General features: G+C 42.2%; 1 protein-coding gene across 4 annotated transcripts; it reads left to right on the top strand.

Annotated features, from left to right (window-relative positions):
• Positions 1-104: 104 nt before the first annotated feature.
• Positions 105-26,311, top strand: ZMYND12 (zinc finger MYND-type containing 12). 4 transcript variants are annotated; one of them, XM_032493987.1, is made up of 8 exons: positions 105-168; positions 8,899-9,040; positions 10,273-10,444; positions 16,801-16,970; positions 19,998-20,120; positions 21,157-21,268; positions 22,603-22,748; positions 24,739-25,156. In XM_032493987.1, the coding sequence occupies exons 2-8, from the start codon at positions 8,978-8,980 to the stop codon at positions 24,862-24,864; spliced, it is 912 nt and encodes a 303-aa protein (XP_032349878.1). In that variant the 5' UTR covers positions 105-168; positions 8,899-8,977; the 3' UTR covers positions 24,865-25,156. The 4 variants fall into 4 exon arrangements, with proteins under 4 accessions (XP_032349878.1, XP_006174586.1, XP_032349877.1 ...); XM_006174524.3 differs by lacking the exon at positions 105-168 and adding an exon at positions 188-453 and having other exon boundaries at positions 24,739-26,311; XM_032493986.1 differs by lacking the exon at positions 105-168 and adding an exon at positions 189-397.

The raw sequence follows: 26,311 nt of genomic DNA, 5'->3' as shown, positions 1-26,311 counted from the left end.
GAGGCGGTCACACCCACTCGTATTGGTGTCCTAGCTTGGGTGAGGAGCTGGCTGCGTTTGACCCTTACCGGCCACCGTACAGGCCCTCCTGGACTTACACCCCACTGAAGTTAGACTGCTCGCTGATTAACCTTTGAGACTCGTTAGCGGCGGGGGTTTTTTTTTTTCGTGAGTTGTTTTTTATTTAAAATTAAACCCGCAAACGCATTGCCACTGTCAGTCGAGCCACGCCCCTCTCCCCTGCCCTTGAAGTGCCTGCGCCGTGTTGGTCACGTGGCACCGGCGTCCTGTACGTCCTTGCCGGGCAACCGTCCCAGAGTCCGACAACACCGCCTGCAGCAGCATGAACGTGATCTACCCGCTGGCAGTGCCCAAGGGGCGCCGGCTCTGCTGTGAGGTGTGCGAAGCCCCGGCCGAGCGGGTGTGCAGGGCCTGCACAGTCACTTACTACTGGTAGGCCCTGAAACGTGGTACCTGGGCGCCTCAGCCTCGTCCCTCACTCCCAGTCACCGGTGTGGGCCTGGGTGCCTTGCGTAAGCCGTAGCACCCGCTCTGCCAGGGAACCCTCGAGGCGGCTTCAAGATGGGCCCCTAAGATTTCTGTGCCCGCGTCTGCCTTCGCTCCCTAGATGTTTTGTTGAGCGCTCACTGAGCTGTGCATTGTTCTAGATGTTGAAATTACTGGGGGAATCTCAGGACACCACGTCTCTCAAAAATCCTTTTGCTTCATATTGGACCCTATTTGGAGCCTGAGATGAAACATCCAGAAACCTAGTCCAGAGCAGACTAACTTGTTTAAAAAAGAAAGCCATTATAATATACCCAATATGACAAGTACTATCACACAGGGAGTACCATGCCCTGGGACCTCTAAGGATGGAAGCATGTTGACTGGGGCAGTATCTGGAAAGGTTTCTCTGAAGAAGTAACATTTGAACTGAGCCTTGAAAGGCCAGAAGGAAATTGCTAGGTGAATGAACAAGGAAGGGTAGGGCACTCCTGGTGCCCAGGACTGCTTGGGTAAAGGGTGAAAGAACAGACCTCGTTTAGAGGTGTGGAGAGAAGGTGGTCGTGGAGGGAGCAATTACTGATTTTCAGATTGCAGCCTAGGGCCCATTAGCAGATCATGAATCAATCACAACCAGCTTTTTAAGGTGGAAAAATGGAATAGAAAGTATCAAAGTAATCCTCCTTGAACTGTTTCTTGAAACTTTTTAGTGTTGTATGTTGAAATATGCATTTGTACTGGTGAAACGTATTTCGTACTCTAGGTTGATTAAAAAAGACCTTTAAAAATCATTGTGACAGAGAGTAGTAGGAATTTAAATCAAGAAGATACAGGTTAGGGCCAAACAGTGACATGAGGTCAAGGAGTTTAGAATTTATCCTCTGGGAGGGCATGGATGGGTTTCACATGCTGTCAGTTGTATTAAGGACAGATGAGAGGTAGCTGGGTAAAGCTGGATTGGATGGTAGACACCGAAGTCTGTGTAACTTCTTAGCTGCAGTGGTCCCAGTGGAGAGTGACGATACCTCTCAGACTGAATTAGGTGTCCCTCAGTGCTGTCACAGCACTCTCTGTGTCTCCTATCCTAACATTTCTGCCACGGATTGAAATCAGTTGTTTAATGGTCTGTGCTCATCACTAGGCTGGTTGCCCCCTGAAGGCAGGGACAGCATCTGTGTTTTCATTGCTGTTTCTTCACTGCATGCAGAATACAATTCAGAATTTATAGAAGACACTACCTTCATTTCCCACCACACTCACCTCCTCTTTTCCTTGATGTCATTCCAGAGGCTTCCTTTCCGTTCTCATTTGCTAAATCCTTTCCTCCCTCAGTTTCTCTGTCTAGGCTGTTTCCCTCTCCTGGGAACTTCCCCTACAATCCTGAATCTTCCTAGTTTCCTTTCATCTTTCTGTTCTCAGAAATGTTTCTTCTTCAAAGAGGTCTCTCTGGAAAATCCAACCTAAACACTCCTATCTCATTTTTCTCTCTCACATGTTTCTTCACTTTTCCTGTACTTTTATACTTGTACGTTTACTTGTTTAATATCTGTGTCTTACCTGGATCTAGTGCCTGCACATACCACTCAGTGATCATTTGTTGACTAAATGAAGTTCTGAATGGGTGATAAATCTATTAACCAGGACAAGGAACACAGAGGGAGGAGGCGGTAGGTGACAGATTGGGTTGGGAACACAGAGTTTGAGGGCCTTTGAGTCACTTGGGAGAGATGAACAGTAAACAGCTTTAAGTACAGGCCTGGCACTCAGGGGAGAGTTAAGACCCCTTGGCTTCATATGAGCATCTACCTCTTCCCCTGCCGCCTCCATCCCTCCACCCCTTCCCCCTACCTTGTCCCCTTCATCCTTCCACCCTTCCCCTGCCTGCTTCATCCGCCTCAGCCAGAAGTTATTTCTTCCTCTCAACTCACTTTACAGTTACTCTCTGCCTTTCAGATGACTTTTTTTTTTTCAGATGACTCTTATTTCCCTTCCTTGTTTTAGTTGTTGTCGAGCATGTGATCTCAATTTTATTATGCTCCATTAAGGCAGGATATTATGTTGAATATGTGTAGAAGGACTGTTACGTGTATGTTACCTTTTGATCTGTGTCAGACCCATCTGTGTATACCCTACGGTCCCGAGCAAAGTATCTCGAAATAGTTGAAACTAAATATTTGATGAATGCATGAATAAATTATTATTTTCTGTGCCCTTCTCCTCCATTATTTTCTCTTCTTTCACTGCCTTTAATTATTTTTAAGGTAGTTTTATCTCCCCTCATCTTTCTCCAGATTTCTATAGCCATGTGTCCTAGAGTTTTCACTATTTTTCCATAAAATAAAACTGAGGTAATTGTTTTATAGCTCAGAAATGAGGGCCTTTAATACCTTTCCCTCATAGGTTTTTTACAGTTGAAAGTAAAGCATTTGGCACTGTGCCTATGACCAAGCTGGCACTCAGTAAATACTCTTTTTCCTCATCCCAAATTTCAAGAGTGGGAAGAACAGTCAGCTTAAATTTGTGAACATTTATTTGTTTGCAAAAGAGTTTTTCTGACTATAAATGTAATTCATGCTCACTGCAGAAAACTTTTGAAAATACAAAAAATAAAGAAAAATCTGTAATCTCACAACCCCAAAATTAATAACCTGACAGTTTGATGAATTTTTTATGTTATTTTGCTATTAATACATTTATTTTATACTCTATAATCTTGTGCATATCATTCTATATTGAATTGTGAGAATGTTCCCAGGGACTAGAACATTTTTTTTAAAAAGGCAATTTTGTTAAAGTACACATTGAAACATCACAGGTAAAAGAGGCTTCAGTACTGTAGGTTAGCAAGTCAAATCGTATAGATAAGAGTAATTTACAATAATTCTTCCTTTTGTTTAACGTATGGGGCACCAATTAAAAGGCCTTCACTGGCCAGGAAGAAAAACCGGTGAAGTGGTATTCAACAGTAGGAAACACTCGGATCTGTGGTGAGCTGGAGAATGAATGGTCCCCTGCCCAGCAACATTCAAATTCATGGTAATGGCCAAAGAAAACATGTATGGCTCACAAGCTATTTGATTGTGAACTCTGATTTGAAAACATACTTTTCAACTCGTTCTTTATGCACAGCCCTGTGATGGCTGTTAGGGGTGATACAAATGAATAAGGAGAGAGCTCACGAATATATAAATTATGCTCACTTTCTTTAGAAAGGCAGGATATGCAAATGCTCTCAGTGGAACAGAAGTCCAGGCAGTTAACAAAGTTAACATTTCCATTGCTCATGCAATTACTCACCAAGCCCCTATTTAATAAATACCCTGTGGAACTCACCTATTTCTACATGCTAGCTGTTAAATGCTTTCATTGGTTTGTTTACAATAATTCTGTATCAAAAAGAAAAACCCTTCAAAATGCTTTTTGTCATTTCTATGATAGCAGTCGCAGTTTATGAAGAAAATGCTTTATGGCATTTCTGTTGTCCCAGAAGAAAGGAAGGAGAGAGACTGTTTGAACGCACTGTGTATTTCCTGTGACCGCTTTGGCGCTACAGCAGAGCTGAGTAGTTGCAGCAGGGACCACAAAGCTCTCAAACCCTAAAACTTCCTATCTGGTTCCTTACAGAAGATCTTTGCTGATTCCTGTCCTAGGTTATTGTTACCTGTTTTGGAACATATATAAATGAAATCAAGCAGCTAACTTTCTCACATTTAGGTAAAAATACATAATAGGCAACAGAAGTGAAAAAAACCCGTGATTGTATGCATCCAATAGCAGTCTCAAAATACATGAAGCAATAACGATCAAAATTGAAGGGAGAAATAAATAATTCAATAATAACAATTGGACATTTCAATACTCCCTTTCAATAATGGATAAAACGACTATAGACGGAAGATCAGCAAGGAAATTTAAGACTTGAACAACACTTTAAGTCTACTAGACAAACATTTATAGAATATAGAATATACATTCTTCTCAAGTGCATATGGAATATTCTCCAGAATAGACCAGATGTTAGACCATAAAACAAATCTCAGTAAATTTATAAGGATTGAAAATATACAAAGTATGTTCTCTAACCATATTAGAATGAAATTAGTAATCAATAACATAAGGAAATTTGGGGAATTTATGAATGTGTGGAAATAATATACTCAAACAACCACTGAGTCAAAAAAGAAATCACAAGAGAAATTAGAAAATTCTTTAAGATGAAATGAGAACAAAACCACAACATACTAAAACTTACAAATGCAGTGAAAGCAGTACCCAGAGGGAAATGTAGAGCTATAAACGTATACACTAAAAAAGAATGAAGATCTCAAATCAATAACCTGGTATTCCACTTTAAGAACTAGAGAAAGAAGTGCAAATTCAACCTAAAGCAAGCAGAAGTGGGGACATAGTAATGATTACAGCAGAAATAAACGAAATAGACTGGGTAAACAATGGAGAGAATCAAACCGAAAGTAGGCTCTTTAAAAAGATCAAAGTTGACAAACTTTTAGCTAGACTGATCAAGAAAAGAAGATTCAAATGATTAAAATCAGAAATGAAAGTGGGGGCATTGCTACTAACTTTGCAGAAATAAAAGGATTACAAGAGAATAAGTATAATTGTATGCCAACAAAATAGGAAACCTACATGAAGTATATTCCTAATAAGACAAAACTACCAAAACTGACTCAAGAAGAAATAGAATATCCGAGTAGATTTAGCTAAGTAATCAAAAAACTTTTCACAAAGAAAGGCCCAGGACCAGATGACTTAACTGGTGAATTCTATCAAATGTTTAAAGAAGACTTAACAATTCTTCACAAACTCTTCTCCCAAAATAGAAGAGGAGGGGATAGTTCCCAACTCATTTTATGAGGCCAATGTTATCCTGATACCAAAACCAGAGAAAAACATCACAAGAAAAGACCAACATCCCCTATGAATATAGATGCAAAAATTCTTAACATAATACTATCAGACCAAATCCAGCAGCATGTGAAAAAAATTATACATCATGACCAAGTGCGATTTCTCCCAGGAATTCAAGGTTGATTCAACATACAAATATTAATCAATATAAGGCATTGTCTTACTAGAATAAAGGACAAAAAATCACATAATCATCTTAATAGATATAGAAAAACATTTGGTAAAATCCAACACCTGTTATGATAAAAAAAAACCAAACATTTAACAAAGTAGGAATAGAGAGGAACTTCTGTGACTTGTTTAAGAGTATCTATGAAAGAGCCATAGAGAAATACAGCATTAACATCCTACTTAATGGTCAAAGACTAAAAGCTTTCCCCTCAATCAGAAATGAGGGAAAAAAGGTCACTTTCACCACTTCTATTCAACATTATAGTAGAGGTTCTGGGTGGGGCAACTAGGCAAGAAAATGAAATAAAAACTTGGAAAAGAGGGAGTAAAAGTACCACTATTTGCAGATAACATGATCTTATATATAAAGATCTTAAAGAATCCACCAAAAATTATTACAGCTAATAAATGAATTCAGCAAGGTTATAGGATACTACATCAATATGCAAAAATCAGTTGTATTTCTGAATGCTAGCAATGAGCAATCTGAAAATGAAATTAAGAAAGCTATTCCATTTGTAATAGCACTTTAAATAAAAGAATAAATTTAACTAAAGATGTACAAGACTTATACACTGGAAAAATACAAAATATTGTTGAAAGAATTTACAGAAGAACTAAATAAATGGAAAGATATTTCAAATAACTTAATATGAAGATAGTTTGATCTGCAGATTCAATCCAATCCCTATAAAAATTCCAACAGTTATTTTTGCATAAACGGATACAGTGATCCTAACATTATTATGAAAATCTAAGAGACATAGAATAGCTAAGGCAGTCTCAAAAAAGAGCAAAGTTGGAGGACTCACACTTCTCAATTTCAAGATCTACTATAAAACTATAGTAATAAAGACAGTGTGGTACTGGCATAAGGATAGACTAAGGATAGATTATCCTTGTGGATTGTTGGAATAGGTTTGAGAGTCCAGAAATAAGCACATACATCTGTGGTCAATTGATTTTTTTTAACATTTTTTTAATTGAGTAAGAATCATTTTACAATGTTGTGTCAAATTCCAGTGTAGAGCACAATTTTCCAGTTATACATAAACATACATATATTCATTGTCACATTTTTTTTTTCGCTGTGAGCTACCACAAGATCTTGTATATATTTCCCTGTGCTATACAGTATAATCTTGTTTATCTGTTCTACAATTTGAAATCCCAGTCTGTCCCTTCCCACCCCCTGCCCCCTTGGCAACCACAGGTTTGTATTCTATGTCTTGTATTTATGTTTTGTTTCTGTTTTGTATTGATGTTTTGTTTGTTTTTAGATTCCACATATGAGTGATCTCATATGGTATTTTTCTTTCTCTTTCTGGCTTACTTCACTTAGAATGACATTCTCCAGGAGCACCCGTGTTGCTGCAAATGGTGTTATGTTGTCTGTTTTTATGGCTGAATAGTATTCCATTGTATAAATATACCACATCTTCTTTATTCAGTCATCTGTTGATGGACATTTAGGCTGTTTCCATGTCTTGGCTATTGTAGATAGTGCTGCTATGAACATTGGGGTGCAGGTGTCATTTTGAAGTAGGGTTCCTTCCAGATATATGCCCAGGAGCAGGATTCCTGGGTCATATGGTAAGTCCATGCCTAATCTTTTGAGGAATCTCCATACTGTTTTCCACAGAGGCTGCACCAAACTGCATTCCCACCAGCAGTGTAGGAGGGTTCCCTTTTCTCCACAGCCTCTCCAGCATTTGTCATTTGTGGACTTTTGAATGATGGCCATTCTGACTGGTGTGAGGTGATACCTCATTGTAGTTTTGATTTGCATTTCTCTGATAATTAGCGATATTGGGCATTTTTTCATGTGCCTATTGATCATTTGTATGTCTTCCTTGGAGAATTGCTTGTTTAGGTCTTCTGCCCATTTTTTGATTGGGTTGTTTGTTTTTTCTTATTAAGTCATATGAGCTGCTTATATATTCTGGGGATCAAGCCTTTGTTGGTTTCACTTGCAAAAATTTTCTCCCATTCTGTAGGTTGTCACTTTGTTTTACTTAAGATGGTCAATTGATTTTTTTTTTTGCAGTTTTTTAAATTGAAATATAGTTGATGTACAATATTATGTAAGGTAGAAGTGTACAATATAGTGATTAACAGTTTTTAGAGGTCATTTTCCATTTATAGTTATTATAGTTATTATAAAATATTGTCTATATTCCCTGTGTTGTACAATACATCCCTATATCTTATTTTATACATAATAGTTTGTACCTTTTAATATCCTGCTCGCTTTCCTCTCCTCACTGGTAACCACTAGTTTTTTCTCTGTATCTGTGAGTCTGCCTCTTTTTTGTTATATTCACTAGTTTGTTGGAAATCCATACAGAGTGGATTCTCTGTGGAAGTGATGTCCAACAGAATTTTTCTGCAATGTTGCAAATGTTCTGTGTTTATACTGTCCAGTTAAGTGTTTACAAATACTGAATATGCATATGAAACAGTCAGAAAAGCGGTATACCAAACTGCCACAGTGCTTCCCTCTGGAGAGCCGGCAAATGACTGGCTTTAGAGTACAGGCTTAGAGGAACCACTTACTCGTGACGCCTGTGCTTCCTTGTGACGCCTGTGCTTCCTGACCCTCAAAATAGTAGTAGATTTTGTTTTGTTTTGTTTTCAAAAAGTTAACCTGTTACTTGCAAGACCACCTGCTGCCCCACTTGGACTGGAGGGCCTTCGCAGTGTGTTCTGTGTGAACAGCCCCCTGGAGCACAGAAGACGGTGCAGATGGTTCTCTCCCAAGCCGTGCAACATAAATATAGTATGTTGTGTAATGTAACACATATATAACATATATGATACACATACACACACATATATAAACATACATATATACATATATGTATATGCTGATTATAGGAAAGTGTCTCCTAGAGGCTCATCCAGTATAAATTTGTTTCCTTTCCCCAAGGAAAAGACCCTCAGATCTGTCAGCTTCCGCGTTCAGATATTTTGAAAAGGAGCCAAGAACAATGCAGCGTTAAAGTTGTCTTTGTTGTTATTAAGGAGGAGGAAAAGCAGAGTAGCCACAGTGTAACCATAGAACTGTCTGCAGAAACATCCTCCCATCACTCCTCGCACACCCCTAGTTTTTATGCCACCAAACAACCACGTGAAGGAGAAGCGATTTGCGTTGTAAGTGGCATTGGACTCCCTGCCTGGTTTGTGTTGGGCTTACTTGTCTAGTTTCTCGAGCCAGGCCAGCCGTAGGACCGGTAGAACCTGAGGTCAAGCCACAGGTAAAGAGAATGAAGTCCGTGCTTTTCTTGTCAGCGGCGTGATTCATCAAAGAGCTGATTGGGGCAGCATCCACGAGAAGATATGCCAGCTCCTGATTCCCCTGCGCACCTCCATGCCCTTCTACAATTCAGAGGAGGAACGGCAGCACGGCCTACAGCAGCTGCAGCAGCGCCAGGTAGGGCCTCTGGGACTTGGCAGGTTAACTGACGGGTGCAGAGAGACGGCCCAGGGAAAAGGGTGAAATGTGAGAGATCACTAAACCATCACCTGTTTGCGGGCAGAGACGTGGTTCCGTGTCTTTATGTCCTCAGCACCATTCAATCAGTTGTTCTCCGCACATTCACTGAATACCTGCAGTGTTCGTTTCCTGGAGCTGCCAGTAAAGGACCACAGCCTGGGGGGCTTAAACAACAGAAATGTATTTTCTCACAATTTGGGGAGCTGCAAGTCTGAGATGAGGGGTCGGCAGGGTTGGTTTCTCTGAGGCCTCTCCCCTTGGCGTGCAGACAGCTGCCTTCTTGCTGCGTCTTCACACAGTCTTTTCTCTGTGTGCACACATCCTGCTGTCTCTTTGTATGTCCAAATTTCCTCCTCTTATAAGGACACCCATCAGATGGGATTAGGAGCCACCCTAATGGCCTCATTGTAGCTTAATCTCCTCGTTAAAGGCCCTATCTCCAAATGCAGTCGCATTCTGAGGCACTAAGGGTTAGGGCTTTAACATATGAATTTTAGTGGGGGACAGAATGCAGCCGTAACACTTATATATGTCATGTACTGGCAGAAGAGCCTAGGCACGTAGTAAGAGGTCAAAAAATGATGTACAAATATACTAGGAACAAATAAGATTAGGAAAACTATTATTATGGCATTAATAGCATACCAATTATTCTTTAAAAAAATGGTTCTTTATAAGCCATAAATCTCCAAACAAAAGGTTCAATTTTAGTGTTGTGACACTTTGAGAGTGGCCTTAGAACAGTGCAGAGTTAAAGTCGTTTCTGATGTTGGTGAAGCAGGATAGCTCCAGAAGGAAAAAATATGTTTCTTTCAAAATTCACTCAAGGAGAAAGGCAGAAAGTTTCAGATTGTCCTGAGACATGACAGCTCTGCTAAACTGAAGTTGCATTCGAAGTATAAGAATAATGTTCATTTCATAATTTTATCTTGAGCTTTCATTTATGCCAAACACTGACCGACAATGAAAAGATCCTTATTCCTGGACCTTCAGAAACTCACAGTCCAGTTTGCCTTTTTAATCATCTACTTTGGGGCTTGTGTCCACCTCAGTACAGGCAGGCTCCCTATGGCTCTCAACCAGGTCACTGAGTGTTGGCCTTATCTCCCGGGGTACCCTTTACCTTTACCTTGAGACTGTCTCAGACGGTCTAGTGTTTTCTTCCGCAGAAACATTTGATCGAGTTCTGCTACACCGTAGCCCAGAAATACCTCTTTGAAGGAAAACACGAAGATGCTGTCCCAGCCGCTTTGCACTCTCTTCGATTCCGCATGAATGTGCACGGCCTGAGTTCAGTCGAGCTGGTGCCTGCTTACCTGCTGTTGGCCGAGGCCAGCCTTGGTAAGTGAAACTGACCTGACAGCCCCCGGAGCCCTTAAGAAGTGCTAAGAAGGGTCATGTCAGTGGCCAAAGCGGCCAGCCTTGGCAGTGGCACCAAGACATCTTTTGTGGAAGAGCAGGGTTGCTGGAAACTTTGGCACAAGGTCGGGGAGGGGATGTCATGGACTTTTGGTAACCGACCCAAATCCACTCTAGCTGGCCTAAGCAAAAGGAGGAAATGTATTGGGATGCTGGAGCATCCTAAGGGAACTGAGGCTTTGTGAGATACCAGAACTAGAATGCTGTAACAAACCAAGGCTGGTGCTCTCTCTCCCAAAATGTCAGATGTAGCTGAATTTACTCATCCTCCAGGTTCAAGGTCAGTGACGGAAACTAATTAGCATCTGATTTCCAATGTTAAATTCCTGGAAGAAAGAATTGTGTTGACTCAACCTGAGTGTGGTATCTACCTGTATCTGCCTTTGATTCAGGGCCACTTTGATTCAGTGGTTCAGACAGAAATGTGGAAACCTGTCTATATTGATGGGACAGGAAGTTCTGAGAGTGGGGAGCACAGACTTAGCGGACACCCCACATGATAGTTGCTGCAAGGGGAGAAGTAGCATTTTGAGGGGAACTAGCAATTTGGGGGGCACCTCCAGTGTTTCAGGTACTGTACTACCACTTTACACATCTTAATAGCCACTATTTTAAAATTTCAGTTATTGTAGTCTTCATCTCTGTTTGGTGGTTCTTTATATTTTCTAACTCTTTGTTAAAAACTCCTAACTTCTTGCTCTGTGCATCCATTCTCTTCCCGAGTTCTGATCATCTTTAAGATCATTACTCTGAACTCTTTCTCAGGTAGATTGCCTATCTTCACTTCACTTAGTTCTTCTGGGATTTTACCTTCTTTGTCTGGAGTGTATTCCTCTGCTGCCTCATTTTGTCTAAATTGCTGTTTGTATTTTTATCTATGTGGTAGGTTAGTTACGTTTCTCAACCTTGGAGAAGTGGCGTCTGTAGGAGGTGTTATGTGCACCCCAGCAGTGCACTCCTCTCTTGTCACCCAAGCTATATGCTCTAGGGGTTCCCCCTAAGAGGGCTGGGGGTCCTTCTGTTGTGGTGGGCGGGCTATGTAGGTGGTCTGGTGGGCTTCGTTGGCCCCTAGCCTGGTTGGTTGCAAATGGCGTTATGTTGTCGGTTTTTATGGCTGAATAGTATTCCATTGTATAAATATACCACATCTTCTTTATTCAGTCATCTGTTGATGGACATTTAGGCTGTTTCCATGTCTTGGCTATTGTAAATAGTGCTGCTATGAACATTGGGGTGCAGGTGTCATCCTGAAGTAGGGTTCCTTCTGTATATAAGCCCAGGAGCAGGATTCCTGGGTCATATGGTAAGTCTATCCCTAATCTTTTGAGGAATCTCCATACTGTTTTCCACAGAGGCTGCACCAAACTGCATTCCCACCAGCAGTGTAGGAGGGTTCCCTTTTCTCCACAGCCTCTCCAGCATTTGTCATTTGTAGACTTTTGAATGATGGCCATTCTGACTGGTGTGAGGTGATACCTCATTGTAGTTTTGATTTGCATTTCTCTGATAATTAGCGGTATGGAGCATTTTTTAATGTGCCTATTGTCCATTTGTATGTCTTCATTGGAGAAATGCTTGTTTAGGTCTTCTGCTTGTTTTTGGATCGAGTTATCTGTTTCTTTGTTATTGAGTTGTATGAGCTGTTTATATATTCTGGAAAATAGCCCTTGTCAGTCACATCATTTACAAATATTTTCTCCCATTTCATAGGTTGTCTTTTGGCTTTATTTATAGTTTCCTTTGCTGTGCAAAAGCTTCTAAGTTTAATTAGGTCCCATTTGTTTATTTTTGCTTTTATTTCTATTGCCTGGGTAGATTGCCCAAGGAGAACATTGCTAAGATTTATGTCAGAAAATGTTTTGCCTATGTATTCTTCTAAGAGGTTTATAGTGTCTTATCTTATGTGGAAGTATTTAAGCCATTTTTAGTTTATTTTTGTGTATGGTGTGAGGGAGTGTTCTAACTTCATTGATTTACCTGCAGCTGTCCAGCTTTCCCAACACCACTTGTTGAAGAGACTGTCTTTTCTCCATTGTGTATTCTTGCCTCTTGTGTCAAAGATTAATTGACCATGGGTGTGTGGGTTTATTTCTGGCCTTTCTGTTCTGTTCCATTGATCCATATATCTGTTTTTAATGTCAATACCACACTGTTTTGATTACTGTAGCTCTGTAGTATTGTCTGAAGTCTGAGAGGGTTATTCCTCCTGCTTCATCCTTTTTCTTCAGTATTTGCAATTCTGGGTCTTTTGTGATTCCATATAAACTTTAGAATTATTTGTTCTAGTTCTGTGAAAAATGTCCTGGGTAATTTGATAGGAATCACATTAAATCTGTAGATTGCCTTGGGTAGTATGGCCATTTTAACAACATTGATTCTTCCAATAAAAGAGCATAGGATATCTTTTCATTTCTTGAAGTCATCTTTAATTTCGTTAATTAATGTTTTATTGTTCTCCACTTGTAAGTCTTTTACCTCCTTGGTCAGGTTTATTTCTAAATTTTTTTTGGATACAATTTCAAAAGGGATTTTTTGTTTTTACTTTCCTTTTCTGTTATTTCATTGTTATACACACATTATTTCTATCTCTACATCTGTATCTATATATTATCATGGATCCATAGGAGTACATCTAAATCCAGTCCATCACCACCACATTTTCTCCAGCTCCTTATTTGTAGCTCCCTTTTCTGACAGTGAGAATGCTGGCTTCCATTTTCATTACTATATTTATACATTTAATAGGTTACCCTGTATGAGCCTATCTCCCCTCTTCAGTCCTGCCTCTTCCCCTTGCAGATGCCCCCCTCCCCCTGCATGGGCTTTGACTCCTCATCCCAGGATGCCTCTTCTGCATGGATGCCCCCCTCACTGATAAGGGCTCTGACTCCCCAAACCAAGTGGCTTAGCTGCAAGGATGCCCTCTTCATCCCACTCAGGTCTGGCCCCCATTCCAGACTGTCCCTTTTCCAAAACTAGTGGAAGAGCACTGGACAAGGAAATACAGCCCAGGTTCTGTTTATCTCTTGACACAGACTAGCCATGGGGTTTTGGAAAAGTCACCCTGGACTAAATCCCACCATCTTTCATCTGGACCACTGCCTGCCAACTGGTCTCTGCACCTCTTACCTGGCTTCCCTCCAGTCCTGTCCCCGAACAAAATGTGATCAAGTCCCCCCAATAAGTAAAGACCAGATTCTTAAAGTAACAGAGTCTCTCAGATCTGCCACTAACCCAGTGTGAGTCCATTGTCTTACCTTCAGACAAGCACCACTGCTGCGTAATTGTCCATCCTTTCTCTTTACTGCAAGTACCATGAAAATCACCCTTCAAGATAATCTTACTTCCTTTGGCAACTTTACATCTGTGCTACTTCCATTCCATCCCCACATCTCTCTGGGCAAGCACAGTATGTAAGAGGGCGTGCCTGAACATACCCACTCACCTGTCACAGTCCTGGCTCTGACCTGCTCAGAACAGCCTGTTTCACCTCGTTACATCCTGCCCTCTGAATTTGCAGCCTAGTGGCTTTTTCTCTCAAGTCTGCTTTTTCCTTTGGGACTGATGCTTGTTTAGATGCTGATTCAATTTGGCCTCGTGGGGGTCTTTCTTGTTTGACATCCCCTCCTTCAGTGAGAACTGGACAATCACAATTTTAAATTTCTAATATATGCCAATGCCCCCTACTGATTTTTTTCCCCTCTTAGCTGAGAGGCATTTGCTTCTTTAAACTTGAGAGAGCCTCAGGCTAAAGCATTTGTTCTGACAAAACCCAGGTGGACGATGTGACCTGCCGTTTCAATTAACATGAGCCAGGGCCACGTGGGCCACAGCCTCTTGATTCTGATCTAATATTTTCCTGTTTTAGTCTGAGCATCAGTTAAGCAAAGTTACTTGCTCCCTCTTGTTGACTGCTTCTTTTACCCCCTTATCCTGTACTTCTAGAATAAAGCAGTGCTTATTATTATTATTACAACTAGAATAAAGCAGTGCTTACATACGAAGCACAAAGAACAGAAGGCTGACTTATGAGGGGTTCATGTTCTCATCTCCTGACCCTTTATTGATGCCATTCTGCTGCAGCATCTGATACACGGAGCGGAGTACTGCACACATAGAGCGTGCCTCTTGGTCTGTGGAAGGCTGTCAGAGTAGTTTTCTGTTCAGTTCTGACAACCTCCCTAGGAGGCAAGCAGGTAGGCAGGAAACTGTTATGTATCTTTACAGCTAAACAAAAAGGTTTAAGCATCAAAAGTACCTGAATGCTAGAAATAAAGGTGACCTTCACTTAGTAACTACGTGCTGTCCCTTCTAGCTCCAAAGTCTCTTCTGTCTGCTCCACTTCATTCGCTGCCTTAGTTCGGGCTCTTAGTACCCATCTGAACTATCGCAGAAGTCTTCTGATGGGTGTCTTACTTTTCTTCCTCCCCTCTGGTCTCTCCTTTGCATTGGTTCCAGAGGATCCTTCTAAATCTAAATCCAGTGAATTCTGTCTCCATTTCTGACAGTTCTCTAATTTTTATCCACATGCATCAAGGTCCTTGGTGCAAATTGCTAAGTCCTCCATGATCTGTGCCCTGACTACCTCTTTAGCCTCATTTCCTGCCACTTGGTCCCTCACACCTTGTGTTCCAGCATCACAGACCAGTGTATAGTTCTCGAAACACAGCCTTCTCTTTCACATCTCTATGGCTTTGCATATGTGTTCATTCTGCCTGCTATGCCCTCTTTCCCTTATCTATCTGGAAAACTTCCATTCATCCTCAAAACCTAGCTCAGACTTTTCTGACTATCTTAGCATGGCTGCTATAACAAATAACATAGACTGGGTGGCTTAAACAACAAACATTCATTTTTCACAGTTCTGGAGATTAGAAGTTCAAGATTAAGGTGCCAACAGAGCTGGTGTCTGATGAGAACCGACTTCCTAACTTGTGGGCAGTCTCCTTCTCTTGCTGTATCCTCACATGGTCAAAGGGGAGCATCTCTCTCGGGTCTCTTCTTATAGGGCACCAATCCCATCCTGAGGGCTCCACCCTCATGACCTAATTACTTCCCAAAAGACCCATCTCCAAATACCATCTCACTGGGGATTAGGGCTTCAGCATATGGATTTTGAGTAGATACAACATTCAGTCTACAGCACTAACCATGCCTCTCCCCACTCCACTGTCCGTCTCTACCCAATCCACAGAAGTAAACAATTCTGACTCTTTGCCACTTCCAAACCCTATAATGTGGCTATTACAACTATTATAAAACTATTATAATATATAACATATTATATATTATAATATTAATTAAGATATTTATTATTATATAGAATTATATTATGTATAATATATAAATATAACTATTACAAATGTACTTGTTTTTGTGTCCCACATTCATTTCCTCACCCAAACTGTAAATTTTTCAAGGGTATTGGCTTTGATTCATCTTTGAATCCCTACTCAACACAAGGCCTGGCTCATAAAAAGTACTGAGTATACATACTCATATTTTTAAATTGAGATATAATTCATGTACCATAAAATTTACCCTTTAAAAGTACAATTTAGTGGTTTTAGTATGTTCATTAGCATGCAACCGTCAGCACAGTTAGCTCGAGAATATTTTTGTCACCCCTAAAAGAAACCCAGTACCATTAGCAGTCACACCTCAGGCCCATGCCTACAGTCCCTGGCCACTGACCAATCCAAGTTTCTATGGATTTGCCTATTCTGGAAATTTTATACAGATGGAATCACGCAATATGTGGCCTTTTGTGTCTGCCTTTTTTCACTCAGCACAATGTTTGCAAGGTTCACCCACGTTGAAATCTGTATCAGTACTTCCTTCCTTGTGTGGCTGAATCATATGCCACTCATAAATATGGTTAGACCACATTTTGTACATTTACTGATAAATTGATGGACATTTAAGTTGTTTTTATATTTTGGTTATTTGTGTGTGTGTGTCTTTTTGAGGGGGGTGGGTAATTAGGTTTATTTATTTATTTATTTATTTATTTATTTATTTATTTATTTATTTAATGGAGTTACTGGGGCTTGAACCCAGGACCTCAAGCATGCTAGGCATGCACTCTACCACTGAGCTATACCCTCCCCTCTATTTTGGCCATTATGCATAGGGTGCTGTGAACATTTGTGTACAAGTTTTTCTGTGTCAGTAAAGATTTAAGTCAATGAATAAATGAGTGACTGGGTGATGACTCATATTTCATCATGTGTTATCTGGCCAGGGTATGAATTATGATCTTTATTTCTTTTGGGCAGGTCTGGGCCGGATCGTCCAAGCTGAAGAATATCTATCCCAAGCCAAGTGGACAGTTCTCAAATCGACTGAATGTAGTTATGCCACCCACTCTTTGCTGCATCGGAACCTGGGACTTCTCTACATGGCTAAGGAGAACTATGAGGAAGCCCGCTACCATCTGGCCAATGATGTAAACAAGCTGTTTTATTACACCTGAATGTTTCTGAGATCAGCTCTGTTTAGTTTTTTCTTCCCCCTGAGTGTTTCTCTAAAACTTCTGGTTTACAACTGAACTTTTGGTGAGGGTATTAACAAGAACACAGTTCTAATGACCTGAGTTCCAGCCTTTCCACTTTCTGCCTGTGCCTCTTTGTCTAGGTCACTTCCCTGGACACTTCCCAAGCCTCAGATGCTCTGAGGATGATAAAAGGAGGCAGAAGAGCATCCAGCTTAAGAGAAGGGCTTTCCTTTGGATCCCAGCTCTGCCATTTCACTGGCTACATAGTCTTGGATAAATTACTTAACGTCACCTGTAAGACAGAAATCATGAAATAGTCTCTGCCTCATTGGCTTATTGCAGGGATGAACAGGAGAGCAGTACACGTGCAGTACTTTGGCCATTATTTGTATAAGTAACATCAATATCTCTACTTCAGGGGGTGGTCATTAAGTTTAAGTGAGCTGGAGGTATACAAAAGTGCTTCATGAACCATGAAATGCTGTACGGATGTTAGATAGGATGATGAGGGTGGTGACTGAGCTGTTCTTCCAACATTCATGAAGTTTCTATTAGGATTTCAGTGTTGGACAATATTACGAGAAGGAAGAGTTCCTGGGCGTGAAATCTGAATGAGGTTAGGGTCAGGCTGCAGTCTCCGTGGAGGCTGGTTCTCTCTTCATCCTCTCGGCTGGGCCACCCTCCCTCTGGTTGCCTGCCACTGCACAATGCCCCTAAATTTGCTGGAAACGTTGTGCTGGTTAGTCTCCATGTCCCCTTAGTGCAAACACATTCTCTGCCCTACTCTGCCCTGGGAGACTGGCCTCTGTAGACTACACAACCCAGACTCCATTGCTCCCTGGCCTTGGTTGAGTTTGGAGAGTGAGAGGCGTGGAGAGGCGTGGAGGTTGGGAGGAGAGAGAGGTTGGGGTATTTACTCTCTCCGCTGTCCTCTGCAACCGCCCAGTTCTGGCAGGGAGAGTGTTCTCCCATGGCCACAGCTGCTGTCGGGTAGCCTTCTTTTGTAGCTTGTGCTCTTGCTGGGCCCTGGGAACCCTGCTTGTCCCCTTGTTTTTTCAGGAGTTGGGGTTGTAATAGTGTCTTGCTCTTGACAGTCCCTAGTGCTTCACCAGCTCTTACTGGTTCCTTACCCCTTCCACGTCTCTGTAAATCAACCTTTCATTAAACTGTCTTCAGGAAGTACTTTTGAGGGTGCCCTCTCTTTCCACCCAGGAGCCTGACTAATACACTTCTCTGTATTTCCTCTCTATACTCTGCCTCCAACTAATTAAGCAGAAGCATATTCTTTCTTGAGCTGGGTCACCCAGCTCAAGGTTGGTTTTTTTTTTTTTTTTTTTTTTTGCGTTCAAGAGGTCTTTATTCTATTAGATCCACAGAAGAATTCTAGATGATGTACAATGTTGGCTTAATAATAATGAAATATATGGTTAGAATCTTATAGTTACAATTTTTGTAATATAAGTCCAAAATAGATAATTACATATTCTGCAAGAGATGAGGGTTTCAGGAGAGGCGTATAAAATCATACGCTTGACTCCAAACAACTAAGTTGGAAGCGTTAGCAAACCGCAGGAAGGGACAGTTCTGACGCTATAATGGGCTCAGTGCTGCTATTGCAAGTAATGAAACATTTTCTCTGCTTTCTGGATTCATTTCACCAAACGATTTCCTCAGCCGGTCACAGAGAGATTTGCAAAGAAAGTGGAAATCATTTCCCAGGAATAAAACAGCTGATCCCTAAGGAACAGCTGCCTTAACTTTTCTGAGTAAGTCTTGAGCTGACCTGCCTAGATGGGCTGTCACTGCTATTCTCAACCTCTTCCTAATCCTGCCAGACCCTTATACTTCATGTGTACTGGACACTATTGTTGAGAGGGACTCACTGTACTAACTGTGTTAAAAATTAGATCAAGCTCAGATTCCTCAACCTAACTTTAAGTGTTATTGATAGACACCATAAAATCCAATGGTATATACAGGTGTTTTTATTTTTGTTTTTGTTTTTGTTTTTGTTGGGGGAAGTAATTAGGTTTATTTATTTAATTTTTTTAAAAATAGAGGAACTGGGAGTTGAACCCAGGACCTTGTGCATGCTAAGCATGTGCTCTACCACTTGAGTTATATACCTCTCACCCCAGTATGTACAGTTAAGTGTACAATTCAATGATTTTTAGTAAACTTACAGAGTTGTGCGACTATCAACATAGTCCAGTTTTCACCCCAAAGAGAGCTCTCATATCCATTTGCAGTCATTTGTCATTCCCACTTTCTGTCCCGCTAGAGTTTCCTTTTCTGGATGTTTAGTACAAACAGAACGAGATGTAGTCTTCTGAATCTGCCTTCTTTCACTTAGCATAATTCTTTTGAGATTCATCCATGTTGTTGTGTTTAGCGATACGTCATCCCTTTTATCACTGTCATCTGGATGTACCACAGTTGGTTTACCATTCATCAGTTGATAGACATTTGGGTAGTTTCCACTCTTCAACCTATCATGAATAATGCTGCCATGAATATTTGTGTACAAGTCTATGTGTGAAGACATGTCATCGTTTCTCTTGGGTGGATGCCTACGAATGGAATTGCTGGGTCCTGTGTTTAATTTTTTGAGGACTGCCAAACTGTTTTCCACAGAGGCTGCATCATTTTATACCCCCACCAGCAACATGTGAGGGTTCCATTTGCTTCACACCCTTGCTGATCCACGTTTTTTTCTGCCTTTTTGATTAGAGCTGTTCTAGTGTGTGTGAAGATGTGTCTCATTGTGGTTTTACTTAGCATTTCCTTTATGACCAATAATGTTGAACATCATTTCATATGCTTATTTGTGTGTCTTTTTGGTGATCTGTCTGTTCGGATCCTTTGCCCATTTTTCAATTGGGCTGTTGTAAAATTTCTTTCTATATTCCGGATACAAGCCCTTTATCAGATAGATGATTTACAAAGAAAACTCAAGCAGCCTCCTTCTTCCTTCTATAGATTTATTTTGCCAGTTGTGCGTTTGGAACAGAGCACATCAGGACCTCGGGAGGCTACTTCCACCTGGCTAATATCTTCTTTGGCCTTAAAAAGTTGGACCTGGCAGACACATTGTACACCAAGGTGAGGTGGGGACTATGGGAGCTGAGCCTCAATACTTAGGCCATGTACCTTGCAACTGGTGTCAGACCATTCATGAGAAGTTTGAGGCCCAGGGAGATGAAGTGACTCGCCCAAGGTCACACAGCTTAATGCCTGATAGATTACACTTTTCTTTCTCCCTGTTTCCCCACTACCAATATAGTCTAGTCCTCAGCATCCATGGAGCAATCAACAGATAGTAAATTATGGGTCAGTAAGAACCAAACCCCTCCAAATAGTCTGCCATATACTCTGTCATACCCACAAAAGCAAGCTGATGTGGGCAGATTGAGGAGTGGGATAGAGGAGGAGATGAGGTTTTTAAGGGAAATTCATTGTTGAAAGGACCTGTGAAGGGATCAAAGGACATAAAAGTACTTTAAAATCTCCATCTTTACCTGTAAAAGATTTTAAACTGTTTCCAATATATTAAAATGTTGGCTATGTTCATACAAAAACCTGACTTAGCAGACCTTTCTGTGTGTGACACAGGCTCTCAGGCTGGGACTGTTTATTGGTATTTTAGACCCACTTCTGAGGAAGAGACATAGTGGTGTGGACGAAAAAAAATGAACTCTGGAATTAAGCAGACTTGAATTTAAATCCTGGCTGTGCCACACAGCAGCTCTTACCAAAAGTCAGGTGTGATCTTTACTTTTCTGAGCCTCGGTGTGTTTATTTATAGAATGGGAATAATAAGAGCATGACCTCCACTGGACGTAGGGAGGATGAAAAGGTTTAGTTGTATGTGCTCAATTAATGGTAGCCGTTGTCATTAGACCCCATCAGGGCTGTCCCCAGATCAGCCTGCCACATGCCCTTTGCAGCCCAACACTTGTCACACTTACCTTGGCCAAGCAGGTTTGGGCTCCTAAGGCTCCGCCTGCCTCCAGGCACAATGGGAGAGGGAGTCTACGGACAGTCAGGAAACCTGGTCGGAGGCACTGCCCTCTCAGCTGGCTGGTCCAAGGGCTCAAGTCTGGCCTGCTTGTCTGATTACCATCTCCTTTCTCAACAGGTCTCTGAGATCTGGAATAATTATTTAAACGATCACTACCAAGTGCTCTCCCAGGCTCGCATCCAACAAATCGATCTACTGGGCAAACGATTTGAGACTGACACAGGCTTGGGTAAGTGGCACTTGTCTCTTGGAGGCAGAGCAGTGACTTCATTCCCTCCTGGTCCACAATGGGGCACAGCTGCCATATTGCCCATTTCGCTGATGGGGAAACAGACAGGGATCAAAGAGATTTTACCAGAGTTGGGAAGAATTCAGACACCTCGCATCACACACAGCCTTGCGAAGGGGTTAATAAGGGACAGATTTGGAGGAAAACAAGACCCTGCTAGAACCCCCTGAGATTTCTGCTGAGCATCCATTACTTGTATATTACCCCTCCAGGACACATAAGCAAAGGTGGAGTCCACCGAGAAGGGCCGTTGCTCACTTTTCTGGTGCCTCATCCTTTACTGGACAGTGAGCTTCTCAGTGGCAGGGCTGAGTCTGATTCATCTCTCTGCCCCCAGCTCAGCAAAGAGCTGAAGGCTGTGGACTGTGTCATTCCCTCTGAGAGTATAAAAAAAGACAGAGGTTCTAGTCTTTGCTCAAAAGAGACATACAGTGTAGTGGGTGGACAGAAGGTAAAATACAAGAAGACTTCTCCAAGGACAAATTATATTGAAGATGAGTTCCAGAATAAAGAGGTGAGGACAGTTGGATGGTGTTGAATAGGGAGACTTCTAAGTTTTGAGCTAAGGTTTTAAAAAGTGAATCACTGTATTGAATTTTCTCTCATTATGAAAGTGGTTCATGTTAAAGCAGAAAACTTGAAAATCGTAGCTAGCCAAAGACAGCCCGCATTATTGTGTATGTCTTTTCCATCTTTTTCTCTAAGCTTCTACTTAAAAAGTGCTTTTAACTACTTGGCCCATAGTAACTCATAATAAGTCAATAGATGATGCCTAGGGCCAAAAGTTGGTGGAGGAAATAGTCAACAGCCTCACACCGGGGAGGCAGAAAGTCATAGCACGGATGCTATCACTTAAGCATCCTGGGATTTGGGGAAGAACAGTTGAGGTGCAGCAGCCGCCAGAAGCCCCGGCTCCCTTCTCTTGCTTTGGAATGAAAGCTATGTTGGATCCAAGGAATCCCACCACGTCAGAGTCCCTGTATTGGGGACTAAGAGATCCAGTTTAGGAGTCTGAAGGGTGAAACCTTAGCAACTCTGGGACCTGTGGAATGAGCATCTTTTTAGGAACTCTGGGCCAGCCTGGTGAGCTGCCTGACACTGTTGGCATGTGGCGGCAGTCCTTCGGGTGACAAACTCGCTGTGGCTCGTGATGCCTCCACCAGTGTGCCGCAGTGAGGAGGCTTCCGAAGGCCCTAACAGCCCAGTGCTCATCCAGGGAATGGGCGCAGCTGCCTGGGGGCCTGTTTCTTCTCCTCCCTTTCTTCCCGCTGCAGATGAAGCCCAGGAAGCAGAAGCCATTCAGATCCTGACTTCAATCTTGAACATTCGAGAATCTACATCTGACAAAGCCCCGCAAAAAACAGTCTTTGTTCTAAAAATCCTGGTCATGCTTTACCACCAGATGATGAATTCTTCCAAGGCAAGTTTCCCTAGAAGAGCAGCGTGTCTGAAATGGAGGAAGCAATCCCTCCGGTTGAATTCAGCTATGTTTTGCCCAGCCACACTAGCTTTCGTCCCCAGCGCCAGCCCTCACTCCAAAAAAGTTCAGATGCTTTTGACATTTCTCGTGTGTGGAGTCCAGCCCACATAATGGAACCAAGATTGTCTTCTTCCCTCAAGGGGACCACCTTAGGGTTGCGTAGGTTAACTGAGGCTGGGGCCATGCTGGGAAGCAGGGCAGGAGGGCTCTGGGGAGTCCTTGGAGGAATGGAGTCATTAGTCTAACTACATTCAGGTCGTGAGTTCCCTGTTGCTGGAGAGATCCAGGCAGAAATGGGTTGCCATGAAATAATTGAGAGGGTAATCGTTTTTGAGTGCTTATGGCATCCCAGTCACTAAGTACTTTTCATGAACTAGCATATTTAATTCTCATACCAACCTTACGAAGTAGGTATTTTATTATTCCCACCTTACAGATAGGGAAACTGAGGCACAGGGAGGGTCCATTATTTGCCCAATTTCTTATAGACAGTAAGTGGCAAATCTCAGGTTTCTTGATTTCTTGGTTGACTGATCCTCTCATTCACTCCAATATTTATTGAGCTTCTACCATTTGCAAGGCACTGTCCTAGGGACTGGGGGTGCAGTGGTGACCCACCGGCCAAGTTCCCTGTTTCCATGGAACTTACATTTTTCTGGAGGAGGGAAGGTCACAATAAACAAGGAAACATATAAATGTGTAATATAATTTCAGATAGTGGAAAGCACAACAAGGGAGTATAAGGCAGTCAAGGGGAGAGAAGAGGGTGGTGGGCTGGTTGGAGGGGGCCTTTCTGTGTGGGTGACATGGGAAAATTTAGGATGTCCTTCCCCTCCTCCCTTACCCCCCTTCCTTTCTTCTTTCCTTTCTTCAGCAAACTTTTACTAAGCACCCACTGTATACCAAGGCCTGGAGGAGCTCCCAGTCAGTGGGTTACAATAGCATATCACAGCAAAGCCCAGGGCACTGTGGGAGCACAGAGGAGGGACAGTGACCCCACAGAGGATGGGGCTCAGAGGGCTTTGGGAACAGGGAAACATGTCCACTGAATTTCTGAATTTACAGCGGACAAAGCCTCTTTGCTACATTTCAGAGCCCCATTTTCTACTCAAGGAAGTCATTCCCCCAGGGTGTGTTAAGGATGTTAGATCTACAGGAGGTTCTTAGAGAAAAGGGACACATCTGTCTACTCAAGCATGGTCTGGACTCAGCTGTCTGCTTTTCGGTAAGGCTTTCCCTGCCCTCCATCTGAGACTGCAAACCCCCACTGCCACCACTGAGGCTTCCTGTCCCCCTCCCTGCTTAATTTTTTTCCTTAGCATGTATCACTATTTAAGATACCATCATATTTTCCTTATTTGCCTTGCTTATTGCCTCTGCCCCACTATAATGTAAATTCCACGAGGGCAGGAATTCCTGCTCGTAGTCACAGGACCTGGAATATAGTAGCCATTCAATAAATATTTATTGAAAGAAAGGAAGGAAGGAAAGAGGGAAGGAAGAGGGCGGGAGGAAGGAAGTGAGGGCCAGCCAGAGTCTGTCCCAAGGTGTCCTGCAAAGCCTCTGTCCAAGTCAAAACTCTGGGCCACATGGCCCCCAGGATGACAATTTACTTGTGGCCCCTCTCACCTCTGTGCCTCCCAGTGTTGGTTCAAAGGCCCTGAACTATAGAAAAGAGGCTTTGTCTGCTGTAAACTCAAATGTGCAATGGCCACGTTTCCCTTTTCCCGAACCCCTCTCACCCCCATCCCACACGTGTGACTAGCTGTGAATACCCAGTGTGTGTTCACAAATTTCCACAAAGAGCTCCGAGGCTGGTGTGGGAAGCTGAAGGATGCTTTCCCGTGTTTCTGGGGTGGAGCAGAGCTGGGACTTCCAATGGAATGCTTTTCTGTGACAACTTCCTTTTGTCACCGCAATTCTATCTCAGGCCCAGGAATATGCCACGAGAGCCTTCAATCTAGCCAAAGAACAGCAGCTCAGTGTCCAGGAACAAAACGCCGTTCAAGACTTACTGAACCTCATCTCAGCCGAGGAAGCTCATCCCGTTACTTAGTGGTCCATGCGCTCTGCATCAGGGGCTATTCTAGGGACAACTGAACATCTAATACATTCCAGCCTGGCACAGCTGCTTAGAGGGGCTATAAATTGAGATGCCCCACTTCCCCTGGGACTGCGTGCATCGCTGTGTTTTCATTGCTCCACAGTGTCTGTTGGGGGATGTAGAGCTTGAGGCATAGCCATCAGTAAAACTCTTGTTTATTATGACTTCATGCAACTTTTGAGTAATGTGCTGTCAGTTCACTAACAAGATATTTGTAATTAAACTGCAAATAGTTTATCCCGTTTCTCAGAGGTCTCTGGTGACTCGTGCTTCATAGATCTTTGCCAAAGAAAGAGGGAGGGAATAGAGCTGTATCAGAGCAAAGTTCCTCTATTTTACTGTAATTAAGTTAGCATTAATCTGAGATATATTGTGCTTAAAATGCCCATTATAATTCCTAGAGCGATCACTAAAAAAATTACTCTAAAAAACAGTTAAAATCAACCAAGACATTAAAATGGTGCACTAGAAAAAAATCCACTTAATGGAAAAGGCAATAAAAGAGAAACAGAGGGACAAAAAAAAGGACATGAGACATAGAGAAAACAAATAGCAAAACGCAGACATAAATTGTGGATCTTGGCCAGAAAAGGCCCCTGGGCCTTTCGAGGAGCTTCAGTATGGATTGGCAGAGGCACCATTCCAGGTTGGTGTCTTTCTTTTCTCAGATAATTATTCAAAGCAGATGTGAGCCATCTCTCCTGTCTGGGGGAGAAATACTCTAAAGGTCCCCTGTGATGTACAGGACAGAGTGCAGGCACTAGAGCAGACATGCCCAGGTTCAAATCCCAGCTTTGGGGCCTTGATTCACCACCGGCCCCCACCTCCCCACCAAACACAAACCCAACCCAACCTCATTGTAATGTTCTAAAATGGCCCAGATGTGGCTGTGGACCTATCAGCTCGTCCCGTCGATGGCTCTGGTCGTTTAGCACATCCTTTTCTCCTCCAGACTCGCCAGGCAGCCTGCCCGTTAGCGCTTCGCTTCCTGGGTAGATCTGCACCAGGGAGAGGATATGCAAATCAGAACCAGTCAGAGAGTTTTACGTTCCTGTCTTAAATTAACTCACTCACACATATAATAAAAGTAAGTCAGCTGGCCACCCTGCCAGCTCTTTCAAATAGATGTTTAACGAAGATTGGAGGAGGGAGGAGAAGGATCAACAGCTCTTCAGCAGATAATTTAAAAAAATTAGAACATCTCTATTCTAAAAAAGTCCTTCCAGGTCCATTTCATTAAATTCTAGTTCCCTCCTTTACCATAGTCAATGGCCCCTTTCTCTTTTTTTCCCCCCTCCCTTATCTGTTTTCTGTTCTTGCCACCTGTGAATTCTTGTTTATGAATCCTTGCCCACTGAGTATATTTATGAAATTATTGCTTAATTAAATTGTTTAAATT

Source organism: Camelus ferus, chromosome 13, assembly GCF_009834535.1.
Source record: "Camelus ferus isolate YT-003-E chromosome 13, BCGSAC_Cfer_1.0, whole genome shotgun sequence".
Lineage (NCBI taxonomy): Eukaryota > Metazoa > Chordata > Mammalia > Artiodactyla > Camelidae > Camelus > Camelus ferus.
This window is presented reverse-complemented; position numbering and strand designations above follow the sequence as displayed.

Bases quoted from the DNA above. Each gene is read 5' to 3' on its own strand.
- ZMYND12 (XM_006174524.3), top strand. From the start codon at position 344: ATGAACGTGATCTACCCGCTGGCAGTGCCCAAGGGGCGCCGGCTCTGC. The intron at 10,445-16,800 runs GTAAGTGAAACT...TCTTTTGGGCAG, and splicing joins GTTGGCCGAGGCCAGCCTTG to GTCTGGGCCGGATCGTCCAA. The intron at 22,749-24,738 runs GCAAGTTTCCCT...ATTCTATCTCAG, and splicing joins AGATGATGAATTCTTCCAAG to GCCCAGGAATATGCCACGAG.